Genomic DNA, 27,023 nt, shown 5'->3' with positions numbered 1-27,023 from the left:
ACGCGTGTCTGCACTTTCACAAATAAATGTTCAGTATTTTGTGCAAATTCTATTAACCTTACGGACAAAAATCTTCACACGCAGAGTAGAGAGTAAGGAGATTCCTTCCATAATTATCTTTAGAATAAAGATTTTATACATCAAATTCAAGAGACTTAGCCTTCATTTTAATCAAATTGCATAAAAGAGATGTCAACTCGTTTAATGCAAGCGATGAATAGTGTCTCAGCAAGTGTTTGTGCTGCATAACAGGAAGGGGCATGCGACTCTCGTAGGGCACATGAGAAATTTACATAACATTTCGGGCGGGAGGGGAACAGATCACTTGAGAGATTGGACACAAGGGACTGTGGGCGTGTGGACTGGGTTCATATGGCGAGGACATGGTGCAGTGGCGGGTTTCTGTGAACAAGGCAATGGACCTATTGGTCTAACTGAAAGCCAAGCAATTCCTTGACTAGCTAAACAAAAATTTAGCTTTTGAAGAAAGGACTCTATTGCATGGAGTTAGTTACATGTTCTGCATGAGAACAATGTGTATTTAACGAGATTGCATATCCACTGGCCAACTCTTGAACGTTGAGTGGGAAATCAGCCATCAGCCGAAAATTTCTGGTCGCTACTGACGACCAGGCGACCAGAATTTTCAATCCCTGGCCAAGTATTCTGGAACGCAGCGATAGATGAAGGTAAGTAATTGACTTCACACAAAAAGCAAGGGATTCTGATACCCAAGGGCACACGGCTGGGTGGACCCCACAGTCGATCTGGACATGGCGTCCAAAAATAAAAACCTGGTCCCAAGTTCTGAAGTACTCAGTATACTGGCTGAGCTGCTGAATTATTTTGAACCATGATGATAAGAAATAAAGAAAGGCACGTGGTGAAAGACGGAATGATTAACTCCATAAAAAGCGTTACTAAGCGACCACAAAATTCTGTGTACTAGATAGATACATTGGCGCCCTCAGAGCTTGGGCATTCGTGAACAGATTCACGAACGAAGATGGTGATTTTAAAATTCGCTGGGTGACATGGGTTCGAATTATACGTCAGCCAAAAATGAACACGCCACTGGTCAGACCTGTTGATGTCTCCCGTCAGCAAACATCACAGCTCGCTTCGCGTGCACCAACATACGGACTGTTACAGAGGGAAGTTTGCTGACTTGCAGTCATTTCGGACGTTTGTGATTTCCGGGCGTGTGATTTATGATTAGATGTGTGGGTTTCACCTTACACACTTGTCTGGAGTAGCCTGCATTCGTTATAGGGACGTCGACGGACACGAAACTTGGCCGAATTAGACGCAGTTTGAAGGCACCACTTAGGATTATTTTCATAGTTCAAATATTTGAGAATGGCAATCACAAATTAAAATCAGACCTACATTAATGACAAATTAAGAGAATACTAAACTGGGAGAATCTGTCTTCCCGTCTGTTAATAAAGAACGCAAACCATAATTTTGTACTTGTTTTGCACGGTGTCAAATGCAGTCACCTCTTTTTAGCAAAGAAAATAGACTGAGAGTGATTGATAACGGGGTGCGGAGGAAAATATTACGACTAACGAGGCGGAAGTAGCTGGAGGACAGAGAACATTGCACAATGAGGAGCTTCATACTTCGTACCGATCACTAAATATTATTAGGATTATCAAATGTATGAGGATGTTATGGGTGGATCATGTGGGAAGATGAGAAGTGTTTTAAGGATATTTAGTAGCAACCCGAATAGAAAAGACTATTTGGAAGACGTAATCGTCGATGGGAGGATAATATTAAAATGTATCTTATAGGAGTAAGATATAAGGGCGTAAATATTATTCAACTTACTATCTCTACGAAAGGGCAACATGTCTCCAACATAGAGATCAATGGGTGTTGTTTATGAAAATAATCGCCACTTATTCTACGAAACCCATAAATATATCATATGTGAGCAAAATACAGAGTTATACTGCGTTCCAGCGTTTTTGGCTACTGAACTATGTGAATTTGAACCTCGGAGCGAGTCACCAGAAGTTTGCTGGAACGGCCATAATCGGTGTATCCAGTTTACTGCATGTTAGAGCAAGTGGTACTTATATTGGCGGAAGATCTCGTGGTTTCAATAAAGCCCCTGGGGAAAATACTTCCAAATCCATCCCAACTCATCATTCAGAAGAACCCTTACTTTCGACGTCATATAGGGGCTTTACATAACCCAAGGCATCTCTAGTACGATTTCTTGACCGTCACTTCGTATGCATGTCTTTTAGTATGCCATCCCTCTAATAATAATCGGCGATTGTACAATTTTGGTCAGTAGCATGGACGCAAATCCATGTTTTATTAATCTTCTTTGCGTAGTTAGAGGCTTTTGTCAGGCTGATCCCCTTCCAAGGGGCCCTACCAAATGTCTAGGGATCCACCGCCTCAGGTACAAATGTCTGATTTGGAAGATGCTGAGGGACGTAATTCATGATAACTAAAGAAGAAACAGAAAGGACATACGAGGTGTGAAGACCCGCTCCTTTTCTTAAAAAAAGGTACTTACAAGTGCAATTAAAACTTCCAGTGCACGCGTGTTTCACGTAATGAAATAGCGACCTAGAACTGACTTAATGAAGCACACGAAGTGTCTAATTTGTCCAAACTACTTGCCAACAAAGGGGTACAGTAAATTGTTTCGGAGATGAAAGCACCGAAGAACAGAAACTAGGCTAAGGGCACAGCTGAAGTGAAGTGACTTTCCTTTCACACGGAAAATCACTCTTTCACCTTTTGTTAAGGGTCTTTTTGTTAAGACATTGACAGTGCCAGGGTCTTAAGTGCCTCGGACAGAAAGATTTTGCTGCAACGCCATCAGTCCGCCCTTTGAAACACGTGGCTTCAGCCTCACCCTGGCCCTCCTTACGCCACTTCGTGATATTTCAGGTTCTCACGGCGGCGAGTACGCACATAACTGTCTTCTGGGATGTTGCACCATGCAGTCTGGCAGAAGCTGCCCCGATGATGGAGGCAGCAGCAATCTCTTAAACGTTGGTAAATTTCTCTACCAGGCTACACAGATCAACAACTCAGAGGACAGCCATCTTCATACTCGCAGCCGTGAGAACCTCAAATTCAACCAAGTTAACAGAAGTTTCAGAGGAGCTTACTGCCTCCATCATCAGCGCCATGATCGCCCTGATGGTAGAGGACTTTTACTCAAATTTGTCGGCGTATATCATATTTGGTCGAAATCGGGCAAAAATAACGCACACTTTACGTGAAGACCTGAGTGGGCGGAGAATTCCCGGCCACTCACAAAGTCAACAGCATCTGAGAAATGCGGAAGAATTGTTACGCAATGCATACATTTCCTGACTTGTTTGATGTAAGCCAGAGAAAGAACATTTAATATTGCAATGTTTTTATTCTTAGGCGGAAGTCGTTTAAGCGAGGAAAATGAAGAACCAGATTCAAGGATCTAATTACTGAGGAACGAACTCGTAGGAACATTTGGGAGCAATGGCTTCAAAAGAAACGGAATTGGACGTTAGACTTTCGACAGGATGTGCAGATAAAAAGGGATACAGAAGGAAGACATCCAAAAGCTTTGGGGGAACTTGTACGAGTTACGTAAACAAGTCGACTTCTCGCGAATTGGCGAAAAGAATGAAGGACAATAGACATTTGCTCTGTCAATATTTACCCACGCGTTTCAGATTAACGAGAAGCCCAGTGCTTGCGTACTAATTAATTTGTAATTCTCATGAACGTCCCTTTCGATTTGAAGAGCTAGACTAATTAGGATCACACCGCCCTCTCTCTCACACACTCACGCTATTGGATTTGCGATGCCACCGAAGAATACAGAATGTTTCTAATATTTACATCTTCTGGAGTACGTGGTCGAACGGTTAACACTCCTACTTCGTATTCGGGGGTTCCAGCTATCCTCACTCGGGGTTTTCGTGGTATACCTCAGTCCCTCCAGGGAAATTACAGGATAGGACCTAAAATAAGCCACGATCGCTTCCTTTCACATCTTTTTCAATTCATTATAAATAATGAAAGCAAAGTAATTGGTTTTCGCCTTTCATTATTTCTAACCTGAATTTTAAGGTAGCAGGTTCCTACGCAGTATCACAACACAAACGACCACTTCTAGCCTTTTGGTTCACAGACCTGTGTCTGCCCGAGAACGTGAGATGAAGTTCAAGGGTGGCAAATATTGCTCTCCCTTGACGAGCCATGAACGGCAATATTAGCATACAAATAACGTGACAATGGAACGTAGGGCAGGAATGCTGGCGCCCACACTCGTACTTTGCGTCGTATGCACTGCACAGCACCTACCTGCAGACAACAGACAAAGGCTCCGCCCTACGTGGCTATACTGCATTCACATCTCTAGAATGGTACCCAAAAAGCGCTCAAGGAAACGGGCTTTCCAGCGACCTTAACGTCATTCTAATTACTTTGCTCCATAGTAAAGGTCTTCTTTGAAAAACTGATAGTTACTCAACAGGTCAAGACACCACCTGATATCGCATAATAAAGCCAATAAACCCCGCCCTGAGTTAGATGAATAAAACTCTCATTCCTAGAGCCTGTTTATCAGTGACCAATTTTAATATTATCCTCCGATTTTGGCCAAATCTTCAAAGACTAAATGTCAACGGCCTCTAAAATTAAATATGCAGATGAAGGAAGATCAAGACGAGGCATAGGAAGAAGTAGAAATAGAAGTACGTGAGAAGATTAATGTAACTTCTTAACTTCAGAACGGTCTCCGCAGCGCCAAATCTTACTGGAGAAAAAAAAAGATAAAACTTTATGTTTAATTAAATTTAATAAAAACCTCTTTGTAACGTCAATTACAATTTTCTTGGTTGACTTGCCCCTGTTTCTCATAGAAATATCAAGATTCTTTCTTCCAAAACTTTCACTCCATATCACACGGAATTTCATCAATAAAATTTCTTAGCTCCTCGCCTCACTTGTTATTCATCTTATTCCGTTACGGTATAATGCTCCTCCGTTGTTTCATTCTCCCTGTCCCCTCTGCCCCTTCCACATCCCACACACTCATTATTTTTACTTTCAACAAACGAAAGGACGTGGCATCACACAACTAACCCATTATCTACAGCTGTGGCGATGCCTTGTGATCAGGCCCGCAGATACAGAGCAAATCTCGAAGGCCGACGGATTTCAAAAATAGCAAATGAATATAAACCGAGAGGAAGAATTAAAGCTGGGAGACCCAGAAAGAGATGGTCTCTGATGCGAGCCGTAACAGGCTATTTAGCCCATCCCATGAAACTGATGATGATTACAGATCACTTATGAAAAGAACAAGAAACCGAATTACTGACTTTGCGTGGTAAAAGCGAGAAGAGCTCTCATTGGTACTTCAGACACGCAGCGCCTGCATGTAGGCAGCCCGACACACGCAATCACCGCTACGAGACGGCTGACATTTGTTCACGTCTGGGTGTTGGAGAAGAATAGAGAAGATCAGGTGGACGGATCGAGTGACCAACGAAGAAGTATTGAGGAGAGTCAACGAGCAAAGAAACATTCTGCAGGCGATTACACGAAGGAAAGCTAACTGGCTGGGACATATTATGAGAAGGAATGGGTTAATGAGTGATATCACCGAAGGCCAGGTTGAAGGAAAGAGAGGACTAGGAAGAAGACTGATACAGCTAACCGACGACCTTAAACAAGGAAAGAAGATGACGTTCCAGGAATTAAAGCGAGAAGCCGAGAATAGGGACAACTGGAGAGCTCTTTTTGGGCAGAGCAATGGACCTGTCGTAAGACAGAACACTTAACAATAATAGTGCAGATAACGACATTCGGTTCAGTGGAAGATAAATAATTCGGACACTGTTAAAATCTGACGTAATGAGGCTGGTGCGGGGAACCCAACTACCGAAATAAAAGTTTTTGTCGAAAGCCTACGGAAAAGCAGTGCAGCAGGAAAGGGTGAACGACACGCAGGGTATACAAGGAGGAGGTCGACAATCTGCAACAAACTCGAAGTAAAGAGTCCGGAAATAATTAAAGCTTCTTGAAGAATAAATATCGTCCGTATTCAGTATTTACATCTTGTAACCTGTTTTATAATGACAAGACTGGGAAGATGTAATGCAACTGAGTGAAATGCTTTACAAACGCGTTATTTTATATTCTGCTTACGCCATCGCGCGTTTGTATCCATTTGCTGTAACATAAATTTATTTATCACTACAGATGTACTGCATACGATCAGAAATTATTTTACTTCACATTCGTCTTAATGAGATCATTATTCGAAGTTACTTACCAAACTGCTAGCAGGACACAGATATTCTTAAGAAAGGTTCAGTGCAAAACAAGAAAGAGTTAACCATAAATCGATGCGGGTCCGATTTAAATTCGCCAGACACATTTTTGTGTAAACGCCGAGTTAACAAATTGTGGCCATACTGAAGGCCAATGCATCGTCTGGCTGCGATCAAAAATCGCTATCAAGGCAATGGAATTAAACGTTATTATATTTTAAAGATTCAATTCGGCTACCATCAGGAGTGTTACCGCTATGCCAATCTGCTCGATGTAGCGTACAGAAGTCCAGTCTCGGCGAAGAAATTGTCTGCGCTGTTTAATTTTACAGCGTACTCAATGTTTCAGTACCAGAATGAAGCAGATGTTCGCAAGACGTGTTACCTACGCTCCAACACGCGTAATAACATGTTAATGAACGCGTGGCTAACACGTGACGTAACTGGTCTCTATAAAACGTACAGGAATCAGCCCGCTTTCTTCTCATCCACGTTTTAACATTATGCAATCTCGCTGAACATAATCACTCCCACACAAATTCTGTGATACCAGGATCATCATATTAATAACAAACACAATCGCCTGGCAGAACTTAATTCATAAACGGAAAGACAGGCATTTTGCAAATGTTCTGATTGATTTGAGAGACGCAGAACACACACATGGCCTATTTAAATGTAGTCTAAAAACCTCGTGGAAAGAGACCAATTGGAAGATCTGTGAGTAGATGCGATAATAATAATAATAATAAAACGGAATTTAAATGCACAAGGTGAAATGATGAAGACGCAACATACAAACAGACAGACATGGACGGGGTCGTAAGATGTTCCTCGCTCACGGTAAAGCGGAAAGAACACCTACAAAGGAAATCAACTGCAAACCGTATCTACCTGTACTGCACTTGTTGCTATGACAACGCACATAATGTGTTGATTAGAACTAGTTCACTGGTAAATTTAGTGAATCAGAGCTAATTGCCCTCAGCCGGATACAAACAGACTTCGCAGCATACATGGAGCCTTAATAATTGTTTCAATATCACATGTAATTGATGACGCATTCTTTTCAATGGCGTGTCAGCAATGGCACACTTCGATATGTAACTCACTTCATGGAGTACAATGTTTATTAAGAAGCTGACAGTCGCTCCGCAACTCAAGAAATTTCCCACCTTTAATGGAATCAGCAACTTCAGTCCCGTCTTCACAAAAGACTGTTACGGGCACTATGTATCCTCATAATCACTTTTCGAAGATCCATTTTAATATTATATTTCCATACGCGCCTAGGTCACCCAAATGGTCTCTGACGACCAAAATGTCTGGTCGTTGTTCTGTGTCAGGAAGTGCCATAATGGAACTTACCGCCTCGTGGAAGCAACGTCACCACGCTCGACCGCAAGGAGGAATTTCTTTTCGTCCAGCGACAGTTGTGCCATCTCTTGATGAGGACGGATAACGTTCTCCTCCTCCATCATTCCGTGGATGCTATGCCTCTGTGAAGAGCAAAGTAACAATTATAACTAACAGTATCAACAATAACCAAGGACATTAAACACCAGAGGTTTTGCAGTCCACACCTTCCTTTGAAGTCTGATTTTAAATCACTACTGACAATAATTAACACTAACCTTCGGACAGAATAGAAATCAACAGAGAAAAGCAGCTACCACGCTCTATTGGTGTGTTGCCATAGTAACAGCTTATAACAACTGGTACACTCTGTTGTTCTGTGGCTATACTAACAGCACAGCCTACGTGGCACGCGTATCGTAACCATTGGCTGTTTACATGAGCATCTGCGCATTTATCGCAGAAATTTTAAAATTATAATTCCCGAAACGTCACACATACCAAATATACCTGAGATAGTGGACAATGTCCAAAATAATTGCAATATAATGTTAATATAATTACAGATTTTGTCAGATATGATCGGCGTTTGCTGTAAGTTCAGAATACGTCATAGACCCACACTAAACACTCGAAACTGCTCCATCCGTCATTCTGTTTGTATGCACGAGACAATTCGAGAACAAATTTTCATGAAATTTGGTACGGACCAGCGTTACTAAAAATCTTTCGACACATTTAATTTTTTGGTTAAAATGCGACAACAATAATGGGCATTTTTCGTGAAAAGCAGCTTGCTTTTCTGCGCAAAGGTCAACACTTTGACAGACACGTCGGAATTGTTATGCCAACAGCACATTTCATAACTTTCCCTCACTAACAAGTATTAAAACAAGTGATTTGGTCACAGAAAGTCGAAACAGAATTTTATGGAAAGACAGCATGGAGGGCCCCATTCTGAAGAGTCCACTTTAAAAATTCGTTTCTGATTGGACACATTTAAATCTGATTAATTTAGATATTCTCTTATCTCCCATGCTCCTTTACATCCTCTGCATTCTGTTTTTTATCTAGAAAGTGAGAAGCAAGGCATTCCCCGAGGAAGGTTAGCTCAGCTCTGAAACTGTCCTCAGAAACTAGGTCATAATACCGAGAAGAATTTTCTACAGGAATTAATTATCAAAACAGAAAATAATGTTCATTACTTGCCGTCCTAATTTTGCACATGACAATACAAATCTTGTCTGAACTCACTTCTCGATTGATATGCTAACGCCTGTCTATTGCTAGTACGAAAATTGATAATGAGTTCAGACCTCTAATAGTCAAGGAAATGTCTGGATGACACTTGAAAAAATAATCTTCAAGTGAGCCGATATATAATTTTGTATCCCGACTAAGAGACACGAATGACCCTCATGAGTGCCACAAATGTGGACAGCGACACCCCCCCCCCCTTTCAAATTTAATCTTGACGGACTCGCGAGTTTTGAATTTTTATATAAACAGACAAGAGAATTTTCGTTTTAGGTAACGTATGCGCCTGCGCTAACAGACAAATCACACGTGAAAAAGACGAGTCTCCCCGAAATATACTCGTACGTATAAATGAAAATTTCCGCGTACAAAATTTTTTTCCCGCTAACTGAACGATATATAGGAGTAGCAACAGTGGGAATGCTTTCTGAGTAGTGTTTTATTTTTCTTAGTCATTTTATAAATATAAAAAAACGAGACAGTTATCCCATTGCATTATTAGCCAATAGTAAAGTCGAACAAAACTGAACGTACTCGAATATTATTATCAGAAGATCAGCCTTTCCTCAATAAAACATCTTATTTCTGCTCAGTGCACAAATATGTCACAGTCCTTCATAGGCTACCTATGAATGTTGAAACACACGGTACTCCTGACTGACAACTTTAAGCACCATAGAAAATCAAGTTGATTGAGGTGCAGACGGGAAGCGCACTAAAGAAAAATCCCGTGAACAATGAAGGATGCATTCATCCTTTTGGAATAAATCGATACTACAGACTATCGAGATGCGCAGGGAAGTCCTATGGCTGACATGACTCCCAGACGTAATGTAAGAAATCAAAGTGTACCACGGCGTCTGTCAATTTAAATGTTAAAAAAATGAAAACACAGAAGACAGAAGAAACAATTTTATTTGAGGTTTGCTTAACGACGCTGACAAGAACTCAGACTATACAGCGTCGAATGATTAGGACAATTAATGAATAATTAATTGGACAGGATATGGAAGGAAGAGTCGTAGCCTGACGTAAGGTGATATTATTATTATTATTTAGTGTTCTGTCTGACGACAGGTCCATATGAACAGGATCCTTCCATCCTTTTCTCGGACTGGGACCTGTTCATATACGTTCTTGGCAGATTATCCAGAAGTGGTTTGCCATTGCCTTCTTCTGTGTGTGAATGGAGTAATTGTTGGGATGCCACGGAGAAACCGGGGAAGCCCCCGGAGGAAAACTCCGTATTGCCTAGACCACGGCCTTGCCCAACACAAGTTATAAATTCGGGCACCGCCGGGAATCGAACCCGAGACCCCAGGATTACAAGGCCAGCGTTCTAACCGCTAGACCACCGTGGCGGAATTTAATTGGGAGGGACTGAGAAAATAAATAAACTGCCATATAAACAAGTAAACATAAGTAAATACACAAAATTAAAATAAATAATGAGAAAGAAATATATTAATCAACTAATACATAACTTGTGACCTATATGTTTATTTGTACGTTAATGTTTATGAAATAGTTATATGGCTTATAGCAACTGTTCACGGACAGAATATTATTTAGTAGAAGATACAGTGTAGGTAGCTCTAGCCCACATACAAAGATCTTCAGTTATCTCTCGACATTAATATATTTTAAAAAATAGGAATCACGTGGTGAAAGAAGCAGAGATTGAAACGATTTCTACTAGATTACAGAACAGTCGGCCCGCGAAACTGACATCTGGATTAAATTTAATTGGCAAGAGAACAATTCTATTGACTGATTCGTGAGCATGTGACCGAATAGCACTCCCGGATTACGGACGACTTCAGAAATAATAAAAAGTCAATCCGATCAGGCATCACAGAATCTATTTCATTCGGTTTCCAATGAACGGCAAAGCAAAGATCACGACATATTATAGTAGTGGGTCGACATGTTTTATTCAATATAAAAATTTAATACAACACCCAGAACTTGCTAAAACATGGATAAATACACCAAGATCAATAAAACTGACAGAACACTTGTTGTCTTCCACGACGCCAACATTCAAGCTGTGCCAAAACAGCTCAACTGCCTCGTAACATTATTCATATTGTTTAGATAAATGAATGGATGAATCACTTCTTGGAACGTAACATTCTATATTCTAATTTAGTTGTTATCCTTCCAATAGTGAAGCTGTATTTAAAAATACATTTTCCACGTCACAGAAAACACAAAGCGTAGCTATTACAATACTTCGCCCGTGTAGGAAAATAATCATGGCTTATTCTAAGAATCGTACGAATTCCATAAACGCACAATGACCATACTGGTACATATCAACCAAATGCTTTAAAGAGTAAAATGAATTTTAGAATATTCTCCACAAGCCCCACAGACAATATTTTGGTGCAGGAATGCAGTTAACATTAATTAAATATAATTTCATTAGATACACTTTAATATTATGATACAGAATATGACAAGGAGTAAAGTGACCATCCCAGGGCTAGATGGCCGAGATTAAATACTCTTATTATTATTATTATTTAGTGTTCTGTCTGACGACAGGTCCATATGAACAGGATCCTTCCATCCTTTTCTCGGACTGGGACCTGTTCATATACGTTCTTGGCAGATGATCCAGAAGTGGTTTGCCATTGCCTTCTTCTGTGTGCGAATGGAGTAATTGTTGGGATGCCACGGAGAAACCGGGGAAGCCCCCGGAGGAAAACTCCGTGTTTCCTAGACCACGGCCTTGCCCAACACAAGTTATAAATTCGGGCACCGCGGGGAATCAAACCCGAGACCCCAAGATTACAAGGCCAGCGTTCTAACCGCTAGACCACCTCATCTTATTATTTATTTAGTGTTCTGTCTGACGACAGGTCCATATGAACAGGATCCTTCCATCCTTTTCTCGGACTGGGACCTGTTCATATACGTTCTTGGCAGATGATCCAGAAGTGGTTTGCCATTGCCTTCTTAAGGGCTAGGAATGTTGACTTTCACCACTGCGTCCATACCAAAGTAAATGTACGTCCAAAGAATACGGAGGGTATTAACCCCCATCCTTCTTTTGGCGGGTGCTGTTATTAACGTTTTAATATTATCCTTATATTTACGCCTAAGGCAAATGTTAACGGAAACGCAGACTGTTCGTTAAGTAGACACGATTAGAAAAATTGAAAACAGAAACAGACGAGTTTTAATCTGTGTATCTCTTCTATAAATGTATATTTTTAAACATAACAAGTTAGCAGTATCCCGACAAAAACAGGGAAGATGGAATCAAACATATGACAGGGACAAACGCGGTATAAGAAGTCATATTGACACCGCGTAAAATCTCCTGCTGTTTACTGAATCATCTTCTTCCAGAGACGAGTACAAATAACACGCGTCGTAAATTAACAAAGAAGAAGAAGAAGATGCAGGAGAGAATGCCACGATTATTCATGGGCATGAAGCCTGGGGTTTGTCGACATTTATTTCTCTGCTGTCTCGAAGTCTCATGGGAGCGCGTATGTTAGAGAACATGTAGAAGCCTTGACACACTACTAATTACGGCGCTAGACACAGGGCGTCAAAATGACAGCCAAATTAAAGAAGATGCATGGATGTAATGGCAGAGCTCGTTTATAGAGATGGCATAAACAATTGGTACGCCATCCTGTGCTGAACCACGGCCACACTGACGTCAGCTTGTTCAAATATCATTTTAAATAATATTATTCTCATACACATATAACATTAGGCAAATGAACAAAGAAGAAATTTTGCGATGGGCTGTACGTGTAGCTCGAGAAAATAAGCCGAGAAATAGATCACTATATAATTCGTTATGAAACCAAGTACTGCTAAGGAATTATCTAAAGAAAAACGACAGGCCGACAAACTTGAGTCAGGATACATAATAACTATGTCTAGGTTCGAACCTAGTGCCACTGAACACAGTTCCAAACCAACAGGAGTCTATAAACTTACTCGGTAACGATGAAAAATAAAGAACAAGCCTGGAAAGTGTAATCCTTCACGGAATAAACATATTCCATATTTAACAAAAGTAATTTAAACACTTGGTTAAGAAATGAAAACGAGTGGGGGAGTGGAGGTAAGGATCCGCGCACTCCGACACGATTCTAGAGAAGAGAATAATCCTTGACTCTGCCCCTGTTCGGAATAGAACCCCAGTCATCAGCCCCGCAGCCAGACACTAAACAGAATATGAAAGTGTTTCTAATACGTCATTAGGAAACATTTAAGATGTAATCTGCACGACTTCGCCTATCAGCGTATCTTGCATGAAATTAAAAAAACGTTTAGACAAAAAATATTAATTTGTATTTAACGTATATGAACAAATAAATTACTTTTTTTTAACTACATTGCATTTATTATTTCCATCTACACAATAGCCGCCGTGAGAGTTTATACGTGTATAATGCTTTGAATATTTGGCCTTCTATCCAAGAAAATTCAGATCTCCAAACAGTAGATAAACTAAACATGGGGTAAAGCAGTTAATTCCAACACCAAAATTAAAATAAACGCATAAAGTTTTTTTTAGAAAGTTACAATAAACAACGATCTTGGCAAAACACAATAAATTAATTAATTCTGACATCTTTACAAATTCTTAGTAGAAGAAACTTTAAAGGCGACAAACGAGAAATATATGCAATGCTCTGAGAGCAGAAATTCAGTGAAAATCTCTATACAATCAGGCGCTCAGATTTATACATAAATCTTGCATCGAATTCATTTGAATTTCTGTGTACGACCAACATTATTAATTAAGAGTCGAATAGAGTATTCTCCTATGCTGTGTGCACAAAGAGCATAAAAATTAACCTAAAATTTTCCAGCGTGGCAGACATAAAAACGAATTAATTATAACATATTTTGCCATTCTCGCTCGTCCTTTTAATCTTGGGAAACATAGGAGGCCATGCAAGCTGAGAGAGAAGCCTGTTATTGACTGAGTACACTTCATTATCCTACGCTCTTTGTCATTAATTTCCCGCGCTATAATTGCCGATGACACCTTAAAGAACTGCTTATTTAATAAATCAAGAGGTTAAATATATTTATTTATGTAAATTAGAAACCAGCTAATTGTGTTTTAATTCGTAAAGAAGCATCAGACAGCTTATGAGATCGAGATAATAAAATTATAAGGATTCAAAATAGGATCCTGTATTTTTAATATTACGTACGTTATAATTGTTTTTTAAAAAAAAGTCTGATTGGCACCGCTTAGCTATAAATTAATCTAAATGAAATATTGGACTCAGCTTTAACATAAATTGTAACCAATTACTTATCTCTGTTTGCAAAAAAAAAATCCTGCCAACGGTTCCTATTCTGGGTTATGCAAATGCAGTCCTCACCCCCAAATCCTATTTCCCAAAGTAAGAATTTTAATATTATCCTTCCATCCACACCTGGGTCTTCCAAGTAGTTTTCTTTCTCTCTACCCTTTAACACATTAATTGCAAATAGCACGATGTAATTTGTTCTGATGGACTGCAGGTAGAGGGAAAGAACTACAAAAGCAAAGGAACATTTCACCGTTCTAATGCGCGAATGAAAGGGCGCCAGCCGCACAGTCTAATAAATTGTAATTAAACAAACGAAGACTTGTATCTTATATGGATGGAATATTCACTTCAGTAGACAATGGAAATATCAACATGGTCAGTGATAACAAAGTAACATATACCGTAATTAAACTGTACGTGGGAACATGGTCCCGTGAAAATTAAAATTTTAAAACAAGTTTTTGCAAGCAACTTCTACCGCCGTAAATACTAATTTTCATCAGAATGTCACGCGTGACCCATATTCTGAAGTTCTCTTTCACCGGCTCTGTTGTTGCCATGAAAACGAGTCGCGATAACAAATGACAATCAGCGCCAATTCTTCACGGGCTGTTCGAATCGGAATAAAGCCGAGAATGTTTCCGGTGCTGAGTATGGACCACATCATATCACGGGAAAGTACGCGTGTGAAATTTTGTTTTTGTTCAAAACATTATATACAGATACAAGGGGAAGGGCAGATTCTGACGAACTCAGACAAATACATTTCCGGGATGCCAGACAGATTACAGTTATCCGCAAAGTGCTTTACTCTCATGCCGAATTATCCACAAATCTGGTAATATTTGTGTTCGGCGTCAGAGTCCAACTCAGTTTTCTTCAGGTTCTCAAACACACTAAACATCATGCAGAAGGACATTACTTGTAACTATGACGGTCGATCAGCTAGTCAAGAAATTTCCCACTTAAATGGATCCAGTAGGTTCATTACCATCTTCACAAAAGCCAGAAAAATTACGTGGTATTCCAAAATCACTCATCATCAACACAATGCAAACGCAAGCAAAATATAAATGGTTAAGACGAGTCTCTCGCAAATGGACGACACGGCAGCGAAAGCAGAATTCTTTACATATATTTAGGAAGAATGTGGAAGGAAGCAGTCGTGGCCGATTAAAATGATTGTTAAGACACTGAGGAAAAACAATAAAAAACTCACTAAGAAAAGATGTAAAAATTACGTGACAGACGCTTCAGATAAAGGTAGACAAATTCTCATAATCCTCGAAGAGCACAGCAGTCTGTGTGTACCCCGGCATGTTTCCACTGACAGGCAGATAAATCCACTTACCGTAATTACCTTTGCATCTGATCTCACACTCTCTGTCCATCGCCGCGAAAGAGCTCATGAATCAACCCCGCAACATTTCAGTTAACCAAACAAGACTCACCTTGACCTTCTTGTCAATGTCAGGCTTCTCTATGAGGGACGTCGTGACTGTCGGGGGTGGCTGAGGCCGTCCCTGGTTCTCGACGTCGTAATTATCACTCATGTTTGAGCCCTTTGATCCTTTGCGAGGAACTGTTGAAGGTGGTTCTGGTGACGTCAGAGACACTGGTTCCTCAAGGTCATCTTCTTCGGCACTCCCTGAAAGAGAGAGAAACAGATACTGAAGCTATGAGACGACGTTCGCAGTTTTCAGAAGTAAATTAATGAACACACTTATCTCTTACTTAACCTTATTTATTTATGAGTTCTTTGAAAAAAATATTAATTAAAGCATTTCGTAGTTATCGCTTTTTTCTCTCCTTGAATTTACTACATAACATTTTTGTTTTTCAAATAAAAGCTTTTTTAGTATTTAGGATATGAGGTTATAACGGCGGTGAGTCAGATGATGGCTGTCTTTTGGGTTATAGCGCCGTGTAGTCTGTTAAAAGTTTACCAACGTTTCAGAGGTCCTTGCTGACTCCATTATCAGGGAGCTATAACCCAGAAGACAGAAATCTTCGAAAGATTTTTTGTTCATTCCATTCAGACATTAAGTTTATTGTATTTTCTTTTGAAAGAGTTAAAATGTAAAACTTTTAGTGGGTTCTAAATCGTGTTCCGGATAAATAGCGTTAAGTAATCTGTAAATGAATGAATAACACGGCTTCTGTTGTCAAGGAAACAGACTGTGGTTCACGTGTGGTGTTTGTATAGGTGTGAAACCTGATCTCTTACACTTAGGAAAATCACAGACTGAGGGTGTCTGAGAAATTCACACAAAATTTTAGATGAAAACCCCCAATAAGGGAATATTTGAGGGGGGGGGGGGGTAATAATAATATTGATCTTAAAAAGAAATGGGTCGTGAGGAGCGAACTGAAATGATCTGGAGCAGGATAGGTTACAGTGGCGGCCTTTTGTGAACACGGTAATGAACCTTCGGATCCCATGAATGGCGGGGAATTTATGGAGTAACTGAGGGATTATAAGCTTCAAGAAAGGATGTACTCTCGTGGAACTAATTCACTAGGATTAATAAACAGAGAGGCCTATAGGTTCAAGAGTAACTACCTAATTTTACTGCATACATTTCAACTAAATTACTGTACGAATCCAAAGGGACTGTTATGAACGACAAACAGTTGAAGAAGATACCGATATGTACAGCAAAGAAGTGCAAGTCTCTTGAAATACGGCAGCTGAACAAGCAAACAAAACTGATGACTCAAAACACACGAATTTTGAGCTTTCACACACCAAAATCTTATTTAGAACTTAATAAACTTTACTTCAGATCACTGTTTCTCACTCAGAATGTGACTTTCGCTACAATCTTGAAACAGTACGAAACAAATTCGACGAGAAACAAGTTCTTCTCTTCTTCATCGAATCCCTGGAAATTTGTCAGGCTGCAAGAAAGTATTTCGTTACATTCCAAAATCAAATGTAAGAAACCACTACCACTGGCTGCTGACTTCTGCAGAGAAATAAAAGTAATTTAACTGTCGAAGTTATTCGACATTCGAGTCTCCCATGGTCGATCGTTGTCCTCTAGGTTGTGCCGCTGAGTTTTCTTGCAGGTGGTTGTAAGTTTTCCGAAGGAACATGTCGCCTCTATCTTCACAGTCCGATTACCCTCTGAAATGTTCGTAACAACCTGCAAAGCCACATGACGTCACAACCCAGAAGATCGTAATAGACGCCGAAGTTACAATCCACGTGGCGCTGCTGGAATGGAGGTTTACTACGAAATTCAAGTACGGAATGCTTGTCGTAAGAAAATGCCGTATTTTTCCAAAAGATTTATTACGATAACACACTCCCTCGGCCTGCAGGACATCGTAACGGCCTCTTCCTTTGAGACACGTAAACCATAACCGTAACAGTATGAGGTTTCACAAACAGAGCAAATGTTATTGTAAAATCTGAGTGTTATTACGTTACGTTATGATAATCCTAAGTTTGAACCGATAGTAACGGTTACCTTCTTCACGAAAGCCTCGATTTTAGTACGGTGTCTCGCTTCTACATACAGATAAGACGTTTATCGAATCAAACTTCACTGAACTGGATAAAATTCTTGAAATGTATCGCCTCAGAGCGGATTTAAGAATACCGACGACCATGAGATGGATTTTATGGCAGCCGTGCTGTGACGTTCCAAACAACTAACTATCGTGATACGGGGTGTCAGGGTTTATGGTTGGGAACAAATAGCCTAAGGACGGTTAAACCTCAAAATTGAAAAGGGAGCATGAGAGAATATTTTTCTAACACTTTATACAAGGAAGGAGAAGGAAGAAAAACATTATATTTATTGTGATCCTTTGAAGCGTGAAGGTAACCTAAACAATAAGTTATTTATGAAATCAATTCCTATCTTAAAAAAGAAACTCGTGTTCATTACAAAAATCAATCGGGTTATTCTGTTTAAGGTAACTCCTTGCTTATCCGGCGAATCATAAAACTCCACAAATATTCCCTATTGACAAAATGCAGAGGTACTGAATGTTAAGCACGTGGTACACATATTAAAGGGTTAAGGATTCAGAAGGATACCTGAGGGTGAGAAAATTTTCTGTGTTAAGCGCAGCTATTTAACGACTCAATACGAGTTTAGACATGTAACAGCTTAGCCAGGTCCGCAGTGGCCCCGTGCCGCTTCGTCGCTGGGACCGTGGTTTCGAATCCCACTCAAGCCACGGATGTTTGTCCGGGATTTTCTGTGTTGTGCTGTCCTGTGTACAGGTAGAGGCCTTGCGACGGGCCGATCCCTCGTCCAAGGAGTCCTACCGAATGTCTATAGATCAAAGCCAATGAAAAGTTGGGACCCGCAGTGCTCTGGCACTTGAAGAACGGGTCGTTCCCAGTATAGCTTAGTCAGTTACACACAAGGCCCTTCGCCCGGGAAGGCCATATTCAAACCTTGCTTAGTTCATTTGAAATGTGTGGTTGCTTAAGTTGCACTGAAAAAGATTATTCTCTTAGAATACTTCGGATTTCCCCTGACAAATGGCATTTCACGTATCCTCGCTATTCTTCTAGAATGATCAGCATCTTCACGAAGTGACGCAATTGATCAATTTCACACAGCAGTGACAATAAAGAGAACGAGCAAGAGTGCGCCGCCAGAACCAACCAGACCAGTAACTCGGCCCCTTTCAGGGCCTTTATCCATACAACTACACTCACCTTTCTCTCTCTACTTTCTCTCCCTCTCCCACCCTCGCCCACGTGCTACCATTGGTCCACTCCCATACCTGCTCCCATTGGCTCGGGGCAGGCTACACCTTTCACGTCCCGGCCTATAAACCCAGCACCTCACACCCTATTGGCATATTCATCGCCCTGATGACGGAGGCAGTATGACCTCTGAAACGTTGGTTAACATCGACCAGACTACACAGCGCAATAACCCAGAAGACAGAAATCTTCATAAAGAGATTTATTTGAAAGCATTAAACCAGCGCTCCTCTGCAGAAGCCATGATTCAGGCCATGGAAGTTAATTGTATCTTCTACGAAGAAGACACCTTATAGAAGGGAATAAAGAATAAAAGTACAGAAAAAGAAGAAGAAGAAGAAACAAATAACAAGCAGAATCTATGCAAGTGACAGCCGATACCACGTGTGGGCAATTCTTTCTAAAATGGCAGCCGATTAACAGATATGATCCCAAGCTTTTGAACACTGCTGGTTTACTGCGAACAATTTATCCGGAAAAGGAACTCCGCTGGAACAGGACCATCAGCTCGCGACAAAGAGATAGCGTTCTTGGAGCGGAACTAACTCTAGAGTCATGGCATCTTGCCCAGACCGCGACGTTTACAAAACGTATTGGCTGCGCATCCGGCGATAAATAGCATTATCCACTAACATTCTGATCACAGTTGACGAATAGGATCGTTAAACATCCATAGATTCCTTATGTATTCACCTTCTTTTGTAAAGCGAGCCCCAATGCACGAGGTCTTTATACAAAAATTTATAATTGCTCATATAATTAAGACATTGCGAAATTTGGAACCATACGAACTGAATGTTGAGATTTCAGGTTCTTACGGAGGAAAGTATGAAGATCACTGTCTTCTGGGTTGTTGCGATGTGTAGTCAGGTAGAAATATACGACGTTTCAGAGATGCTTGCAGCCTCCATGTTCACAAAAACTCGCCTTTGGCCACTATCCTGATGCAGGAGAATACAAGTCCACCCCGTCACACACTCTTTCAGTAGCATCCATTTTAATATTATCTTCCAATCCATCTCAAAAGATATCGCAGTGTTTCAAGATACCAGGCTAAAATTTTATAAGCATTTCCCTTGCGAGTGATTCGTAGTCTATCGTGTTCGGGAGGTCCACGTTCCAACCTTCGGCCGGTTAACAGCTATTTTGAGTCGTGGTTCTCGCCAGTTACTCCAGACAAATATTGTGGTAGCAAACGTCCTTAAAACAGGTCACGACCACATACTTTCTAATTCATAATTCACAAATCATTCGTCCAATCGACGTTACATAACGTATTTAGTTGATAAAGCGTTGGTAGAACAAATAAAGAATCAAGAGAATAAATAAAAAGGATAATAAAAATGGGAGGGCGAAAGATATCTGAAAAAGACAAAATGAGCAATAGCAAAAAGATGTGTGTGTGTGTGTGTGTGTGTGTGTACAAAGGTGACAAAAGTAAGAGTAGTGAACGCGCTTTGAGTCTCGTACTTCCATATTCAAACCACACAAACTCAGCTGAATTCTGCTCCTTTCAGAACAGCCACTTTCAACAGAATCCCGGATAAGAGGAACTGCCTGTAGCCGATTCTGTGCTGAATTGGATACACGTGACACGCATATAGAAGCACCGCAATGCTATCTACTGTGCTCGGCAGAAAATCTGAGCAATTACACTTCTCATACGACACCGCTGCTGAGAGTTCAGGCACTCTGAACTTTGTGCGTTTACGTACCAAACGCTCTCGCGTTCTGCGTTTATACAAGAGTTGTCGTTGAAATGCTCTTAAATGTTCACGGGTTAGAGTTCGGTTTTTTTCAAAACGTAATTTTTCTTTCGCAAGAAATCTGTAGTGTAATTTAGCTTTGATGCAATAAATTTGCAAGTAATTAAATCCACATAATAGAGTTCTCCCTGAGAAACTGATAGTCTTTCAAATAATCAAGATACTTCCCGCTATTTATAGAAGCCGAAAGTTTATTACCGTCTTCATATGAGCCCTCCACTGGATCCCACCCTGAGCCCTGAATCCAGCCCACACCATCTGAGAAACATTTTAATAATATTGTTCAATATACGACTAGGTCTCCCAAACGATTTCTTCAGAATTTTCGATTCATATGTAGTATGAATTTTTTGCAATAGACGCAAATGTGTATGTGATGTAAATTAACATCAAGGACAAATACGTAACCACGGAGCATTCATAAAAATGTATGCACTTCACCGACTTAAGAATTTCCACTTGTTTTACTTTCTAAAAATATCACCGACAGCTGCTAGGAACTTTTCGTGTTGACATTTCAGTGGTGAATAATTATATCAATTAGAATATTGTCATTAGGCGTAAGAATTTAATAAGGCCAGGTTATACACTTAGAAAACTAATCTTCCTTACCCACCATGCATTACATCACAGAGTAGAAGCTTTTGAAATTCCTGTCACTTACATTCATAATCTCTTTATTGGCGACGGGGATGGGCTGTTTCTCCAAAGCTACAAGAAGCATTACTATAATGCGATTTGCTCAAAGTATCCTCGCAGAGACGAAGAACTCAAGGAATGTTTAATGTCGTATGTACAAATTCTTCAAAGTTTCATAAAACATTCAGAAAGGAAGACATGATAAATGTACATATAAAGCAGGAGTAATATTTTTCAGTACAAATATGAATAAAGTAAGAAAAGCTACGAAAACTGTCATGTCTACGAATTAGCATGGATTTCCGTCAGCAGTTCTGAGAATCCCTTTCAAATGGTAGAAAAGTATCACACACAAGAAAGAAGAGAAATAACGCAGACAGGAATGTGGAAGTGTGTAGGGCTGTGAAGGTTGTTGGCGCTCACAGTTGTTCGGACCAGCAAACGAAAAGAAGCACGTAAAATGAACGCATAATGGGTAGATCACAGTTGTCTGCACGACAGCTAACACGTTTCATCTCCGAAACTACTAAACATTTTTCAGCTAAACCTTGTCTTACGTGTCTGAACGTGTAGGAAAATTATAATTTCGAGCCGTATCATCGAATATAACCTACGCTTTATAATAAACTTTGTGGATTTTCTCGAAAGCCGTTCATCTAAATATAGCACATGATATGTATATAAAATCTGCACATAAAATGTTAATTTCAATATGGTACGCATCTTTGAAAACAGAGGCAAGATTTCGTATTCTTCTCGTTGCAAAGTATGAACAACACAATCACACAGAATCCTAAGAAACGCTTTGGAAAGCAAGTATTCTCCACTCGAGAAAATCCTCAAGTCATTATTCATCCTAACGAAAGTGTAAATAAAGAAAAATAAAAAATAAAGGGGAACTAAGAAATAACAAGAAAAACACGAAGGACAAATATGACGTCCCCATTATGCGCTCATTTTAAGCAAGCTGCCGTAAATGTTTGGAAGGCTCATTCCATTTGACGTGAGCGACTCGAAATGAGGACCCTTATCTCGTTCAGCGAAGAGGCGGTTCTTACCCGTATTAAAGGCGCTACGCCCCGCCCCTGTTCCATGTCCTAATCTTATCAATATGCAGACAATTCAGTGTGCGACCGACCTAACTCATCAGATAAACTACGGTTCCCGCCCTGTCTCTGTCGGTAACACGAACTGGACTAGATCCAATTCAGAGCCTCATGCAGCCTCTACCATCGTGTTCCTTAAGACTGCATAATCTAGGTGATTTCTAGATTACTTTAACTTCGGACAACCTAAAGGGAAGATATACCAGATGCGAGGATAAAATAAGTTATCAGGGCGAGGACTGGGTTCATGTGGCTTAGGATAGGGATCAGTGAGGAGTTCTTGTAAATACGTCAATGAGCAATCGGGTTTCATAAAACGCTAGGAATTTCTTTAACAACTAAGCAACGCAAAATTCCGGAAGGCGAGAGAGGCAGAATTTTCCTCACTGACACATACAGAAGCGCTTTTCTACAGTAGACTTAGGCCATTACGTCTACCAGAAGATCTACTATGTTAAGATGCCCAGAGTTTGAAAGTACATATTCAATTCCATCTACGATTTTACGTACACTCCTTTCTTACTTTCGCAAGTTTAACGCACGGACAGTCTCCTTCTTCTGCGCGACAAGAATCAGCCTCAAGCCTGTCATAATTCCCAGCCGCAATGTGGACGGTCTCCTTGCACATCTGAATCCCTTTGGTTCGTATCAAAGAGCACGTTTTTGGAGTCCCTCATTACCCACTTTGCTCAAGTGCGTCAACAAATTTTCTCTGCAGCTAAAGGAATTCTTTTGAAGATCGATGTTGAGAGAAAGGGAAGTGATGAGGAGAATGTCTGGACCAAAGAGAGAAATGAGGATGGCGAATATCTCTCTTGTGAACACGGCAATGAACAACCAGGTTAAACAAAATGAGGGAAATCTCTTAATTACATAAGCGACTAACAGATTACCAAAATAGACTTCGCTTAATGGAGTGAGCTCATTAGTTTATTCTTCCATTTACAAATTAAATATTTACTTACTTCTTTCACCTCAATTCGAAACTGTCTAATGTAAATTATATGTATTTTTACGCATTTCTTAAAAGAATTAGTACCGAGTCCTGAGATTAGACAGTGTGAGGTCACCAGGAGTCCATTACTGCTAGACCACTTAGCTGTCATCGTGAACTCTGCCCTCTCATCTTCATCTCTACAAGACCATCGATCTATCGCATCAATAGGTCCATATAGTTACCTTATTTAAACAGACAGAGAACCTATTGAGTTGGGTCAGCTTACATTAGACCCCGGTCAGCAAACACATCTCCAGCTAGCTTTATAGCGAAGAGCCTTGCACAGTGAAAGTCGAGGGTAATCGCAGTCTGATTTAAGAATCAACTGAGAAAAACGTTCTGTGGAGCCGATGAAAATCTAAACGAAAAACTGCTTTAAAATATTTCATAAACTTTGCGTCAAAAGACCACTCCGTACGAATGTCTGTGTTTTTCAGCTCACACATAATTCAAAGTGTGTATAACTACAAACATGTAGCACGTAAAATTCCACTGCGTATTTATCTATTTCGTCAGTAAATTGAAAGTAATATGCACACACACACATTTACTCACAAAAACACATAAATCAAACACATGTCACGACGTTATTTTCAGTTTTAGACAAAAGTGATCTTGAAGCAAGGAGCTAAGCCCTTGGGAAGCTGATAGTCACCCAGATAGCTAAGAAATTCCTAGCCTTTTATGGGACCAAAATGAACATCACCATATTCCCAACAGCCCGACACTGATCTCCATCCTCAGCCAGCTGAATCCAGGCCACACCCTAGCACCAAATTTATTGGGCAAACTCTGAGTAAGATTTGCTTAAATCTTAAACCGAGCAGAAGCCCCTGATTTGTATTCCAGTGGGACCCAGTTTAAACTTCAGCGGAGTTACCACGTGCGCTGAAAGAAGCAGTTCTTTGTGAGATTTAAGAATCTCATGGCGACAAGTATGAAGACGTCAGTGATGCTTCTACGTAGTCTGGTGGATGTTCACAGAAGTTTCAGGAGAGCTTAACTCCTTAATCTGGCAGGAAGAACCTCTGAAAGTCTCTTAAAATCATAACAGATCACACGGTGCAACATCCTTGAAGACAGTCGTCTTCGGCATAGATCTTTATTTTCCTCGGTCACTCCAGGTAAAAACAGGGATAGTTCACTTAACTGGGCTATTATCGCCGTCTTCCGAGTGCGTAACAATGTCAATGCTGCAAGGAATATCCTCATTTTCAGAAAATAGCCGATTTATATATTAAAGCTGCAAGAAGAATGATTATTAGAATTACAGATTCGGTTAATAATTTGTTTCTTCTTACCAACAGTAATTAAAAATGAAGGAGTATTTTCGGAAGCATTTGACACTACGAAGACTATGTTATGAAACGAAACACATTATTCGAATGAAAGTTTACGAGGACTCCTTGGTATTTTGTAAAGATAATTGGCTTTGATGTCCATTTGTTGTAAAGATGATCACACTACACTGTGTATGAAACGTATACATTTTCCTTTAGATGAAATAAAATTTTATATAACTTTACTGTAATGTGATATTGCCATTCAATACTTTTCAGGATACTGAGCAGATGCTACCATCACTGATTTTTCAAGCTGACCGCAGATATTATTCGAAATGTTGATGTTACTAAGGAGATTTTTTCGTATTATTTCAGTCGATTATAAAAATAAGTATCGGAATTGTGCACATTCTGTTCCCATACATCTGCTCTATTTCTCATTTCACGGGCAAACATTTAGTATTTCTCTATTTTACATATTTGCCAACTTTAGCTTCTGGAGATGGTAACATCTTTCGAGTTGAACCGGACCAACGCAGATGATGGCTCCGGATTTTACCACACGTTCTTGTGTAATGTGTGAGCCCATTATCATATTTCTTCATCCCAGCGATCACTCTAATCAGCATTAACAGCGCTGCCATCACAAAATACAATTAAACTCTCCTTGGAGGAAGGCGCTTGATTAACAAGTCCTGCGAATGACCAATTCCGTCTTTATGTACTGTGGCAAGTGAAACAGATGCAGTTAATCGAATGCTTTGTTTGACGCAACCATTCACAGAGATGATAGCGAAGTCTGTTATGTCCGACTGTCAGCTTTTCCAGCGAACACCGAGCTCTGTCTTACGTCACTGAACAGCAAACATCGTGCTTCATTCAATGCACAACCGGCATAAGCTACGCTACGTTGTCATGAAACATTTTCACGCCAGAACAAAATATAAACCCGTTCTTCTATCGTCTCCTTAATATTCTTCTTCTTTTCCATATTAACCTTGCCATAAGTGGAATATTTTTCATTCTCATTTGCTAATTTAATTCTCTTTCAATTCATATTTAAATTTGCATTTCATCGATATCTTAGCTTACTTATTATATGACATTTTGTAGCATAAGTAATTAAAACAAGCCACGGTGGTCTAGATTAGAACGCTGGCCTTGTAATCCTGGGGTCTCGGGTTCGATTCCCCGCGGTGCCCGAATTTATAACTTGTGTTGGGCAAGGCCGTGGTCTAGGCAACACGGAGTTTTCCTCCGGGGGCTTCCCCGGTTTCTCCGTGGCATCCCAACAATTACTCCATTCACACACAGAAGAAGGCAATGGCAAACCACTTCTGGATCATCTGCCGAGAACGTATATGAACAGGTCCCAGTCCGAGAAAAGGATGGAAGGATCCTGTTCATATGGACCTGTCGTCAGACAGAACACTACAAATAAATAAATAAAAGTAATTAAACTACGAAAAATGTTCGGTATAAATCACCCTAGCAAGATGTCAGGTTTTCACGGTGGTGAGAATAAAGATGGCTGTCTTCTGGGTGCAGTCTGGTAGAAGGTTACCTACGTTTTACGGGTTCTTAACAGCAAATGCCTCTCAGACTACACGGCGTAATAATCCATATGACAGGCATATCCGAATTCATACTTATTCACAACAGTTATTCATGTGACGGGAAACTTTTCCATTATGAGCCGTCGATTTTGAATCGACTATTCCGTCGCTTCTTTGTCGTTCGTACTGAAAGGTGCAGCATGTAGTGAAGGATACCAGCAAGTGGTGGAGCAATTCAATTCAAATAAATGAAACAACATCCGTCACGGCCTTAATGAGGCCGGGAGCTACGGATCAGGTGTTCATTTGTGGGATCAATTTCATACAGAGGAAGTGGGCTATTTGTTCCCTGTCCCAGTTAACATCAGCGTTATGGCGACCGCACCATTTCTCATGTCATGGTTCCATGGTTCAGGGACGGATAAACCCGGAAGATCACTACAGTAGAAACAGCATACAAAAGTCTGCATCATCCAGCACTATAAGACCTCAAGAAGACTTTTTCATATACAAATATTCGTTTTATCAATCTTAACTAAAGTACTCTTTATTTTTATTTAATATTGCTTCTGTTTACCACCAAGTGCTCTTGTATGGATGGCTTTCGGCAGCTTTTACTTCAAGAGGCTGTATGCATTGGTCACTGAGGTTAAGCCATCCGGAGTCATCTTTATGAACAACTATAACTGAAGAAAAGTCTTCTTCATCCGCAATAAATATTCT

At 40.2% G+C, this 27,023-nt stretch overlaps 1 protein-coding gene across 4 annotated transcripts in view; it reads right to left on the bottom strand.

Moving 5' to 3' along the window:
- LOC110829563 (Transient receptor potential cation channel gamma) overlaps positions 1-27,023 on the bottom strand; it is a 188,752-nt gene that overhangs the window by 33,238 nt on the left and 128,491 nt on the right. For 3 of the 4 annotated variants that reach the window (XM_087355596.1, XM_022063394.2, XM_087355597.1), the window contains 2 exons: positions 15,670-15,866; positions 7,671-7,801 (listed from right to left, as the gene is read on the bottom strand). In XM_087355596.1, coding sequence (XP_087211722.1) covers positions 7,671-7,801; positions 15,670-15,771 — 233 coding nt within the window. In that variant the 5' untranslated portion in view covers positions 15,772-15,866. Of the gene's footprint in view, positions 1-7,670; positions 7,802-7,885; positions 7,931-15,669; positions 15,867-27,023 lie in introns of those variants that run through there. The other variant, XM_087355598.1, reaches the window with a different exon arrangement.

This window comes from Zootermopsis nevadensis, unplaced genomic scaffold (assembly GCF_977971745.1).
Source record: "Zootermopsis nevadensis isolate Lab colony 2312 unplaced genomic scaffold, Znev_1.0 Znev_ptg000024l, whole genome shotgun sequence".
NCBI lineage: Eukaryota > Metazoa > Arthropoda > Insecta > Blattodea > Termopsidae > Zootermopsis > Zootermopsis nevadensis.
This window is presented reverse-complemented; position numbering and strand designations above follow the sequence as displayed.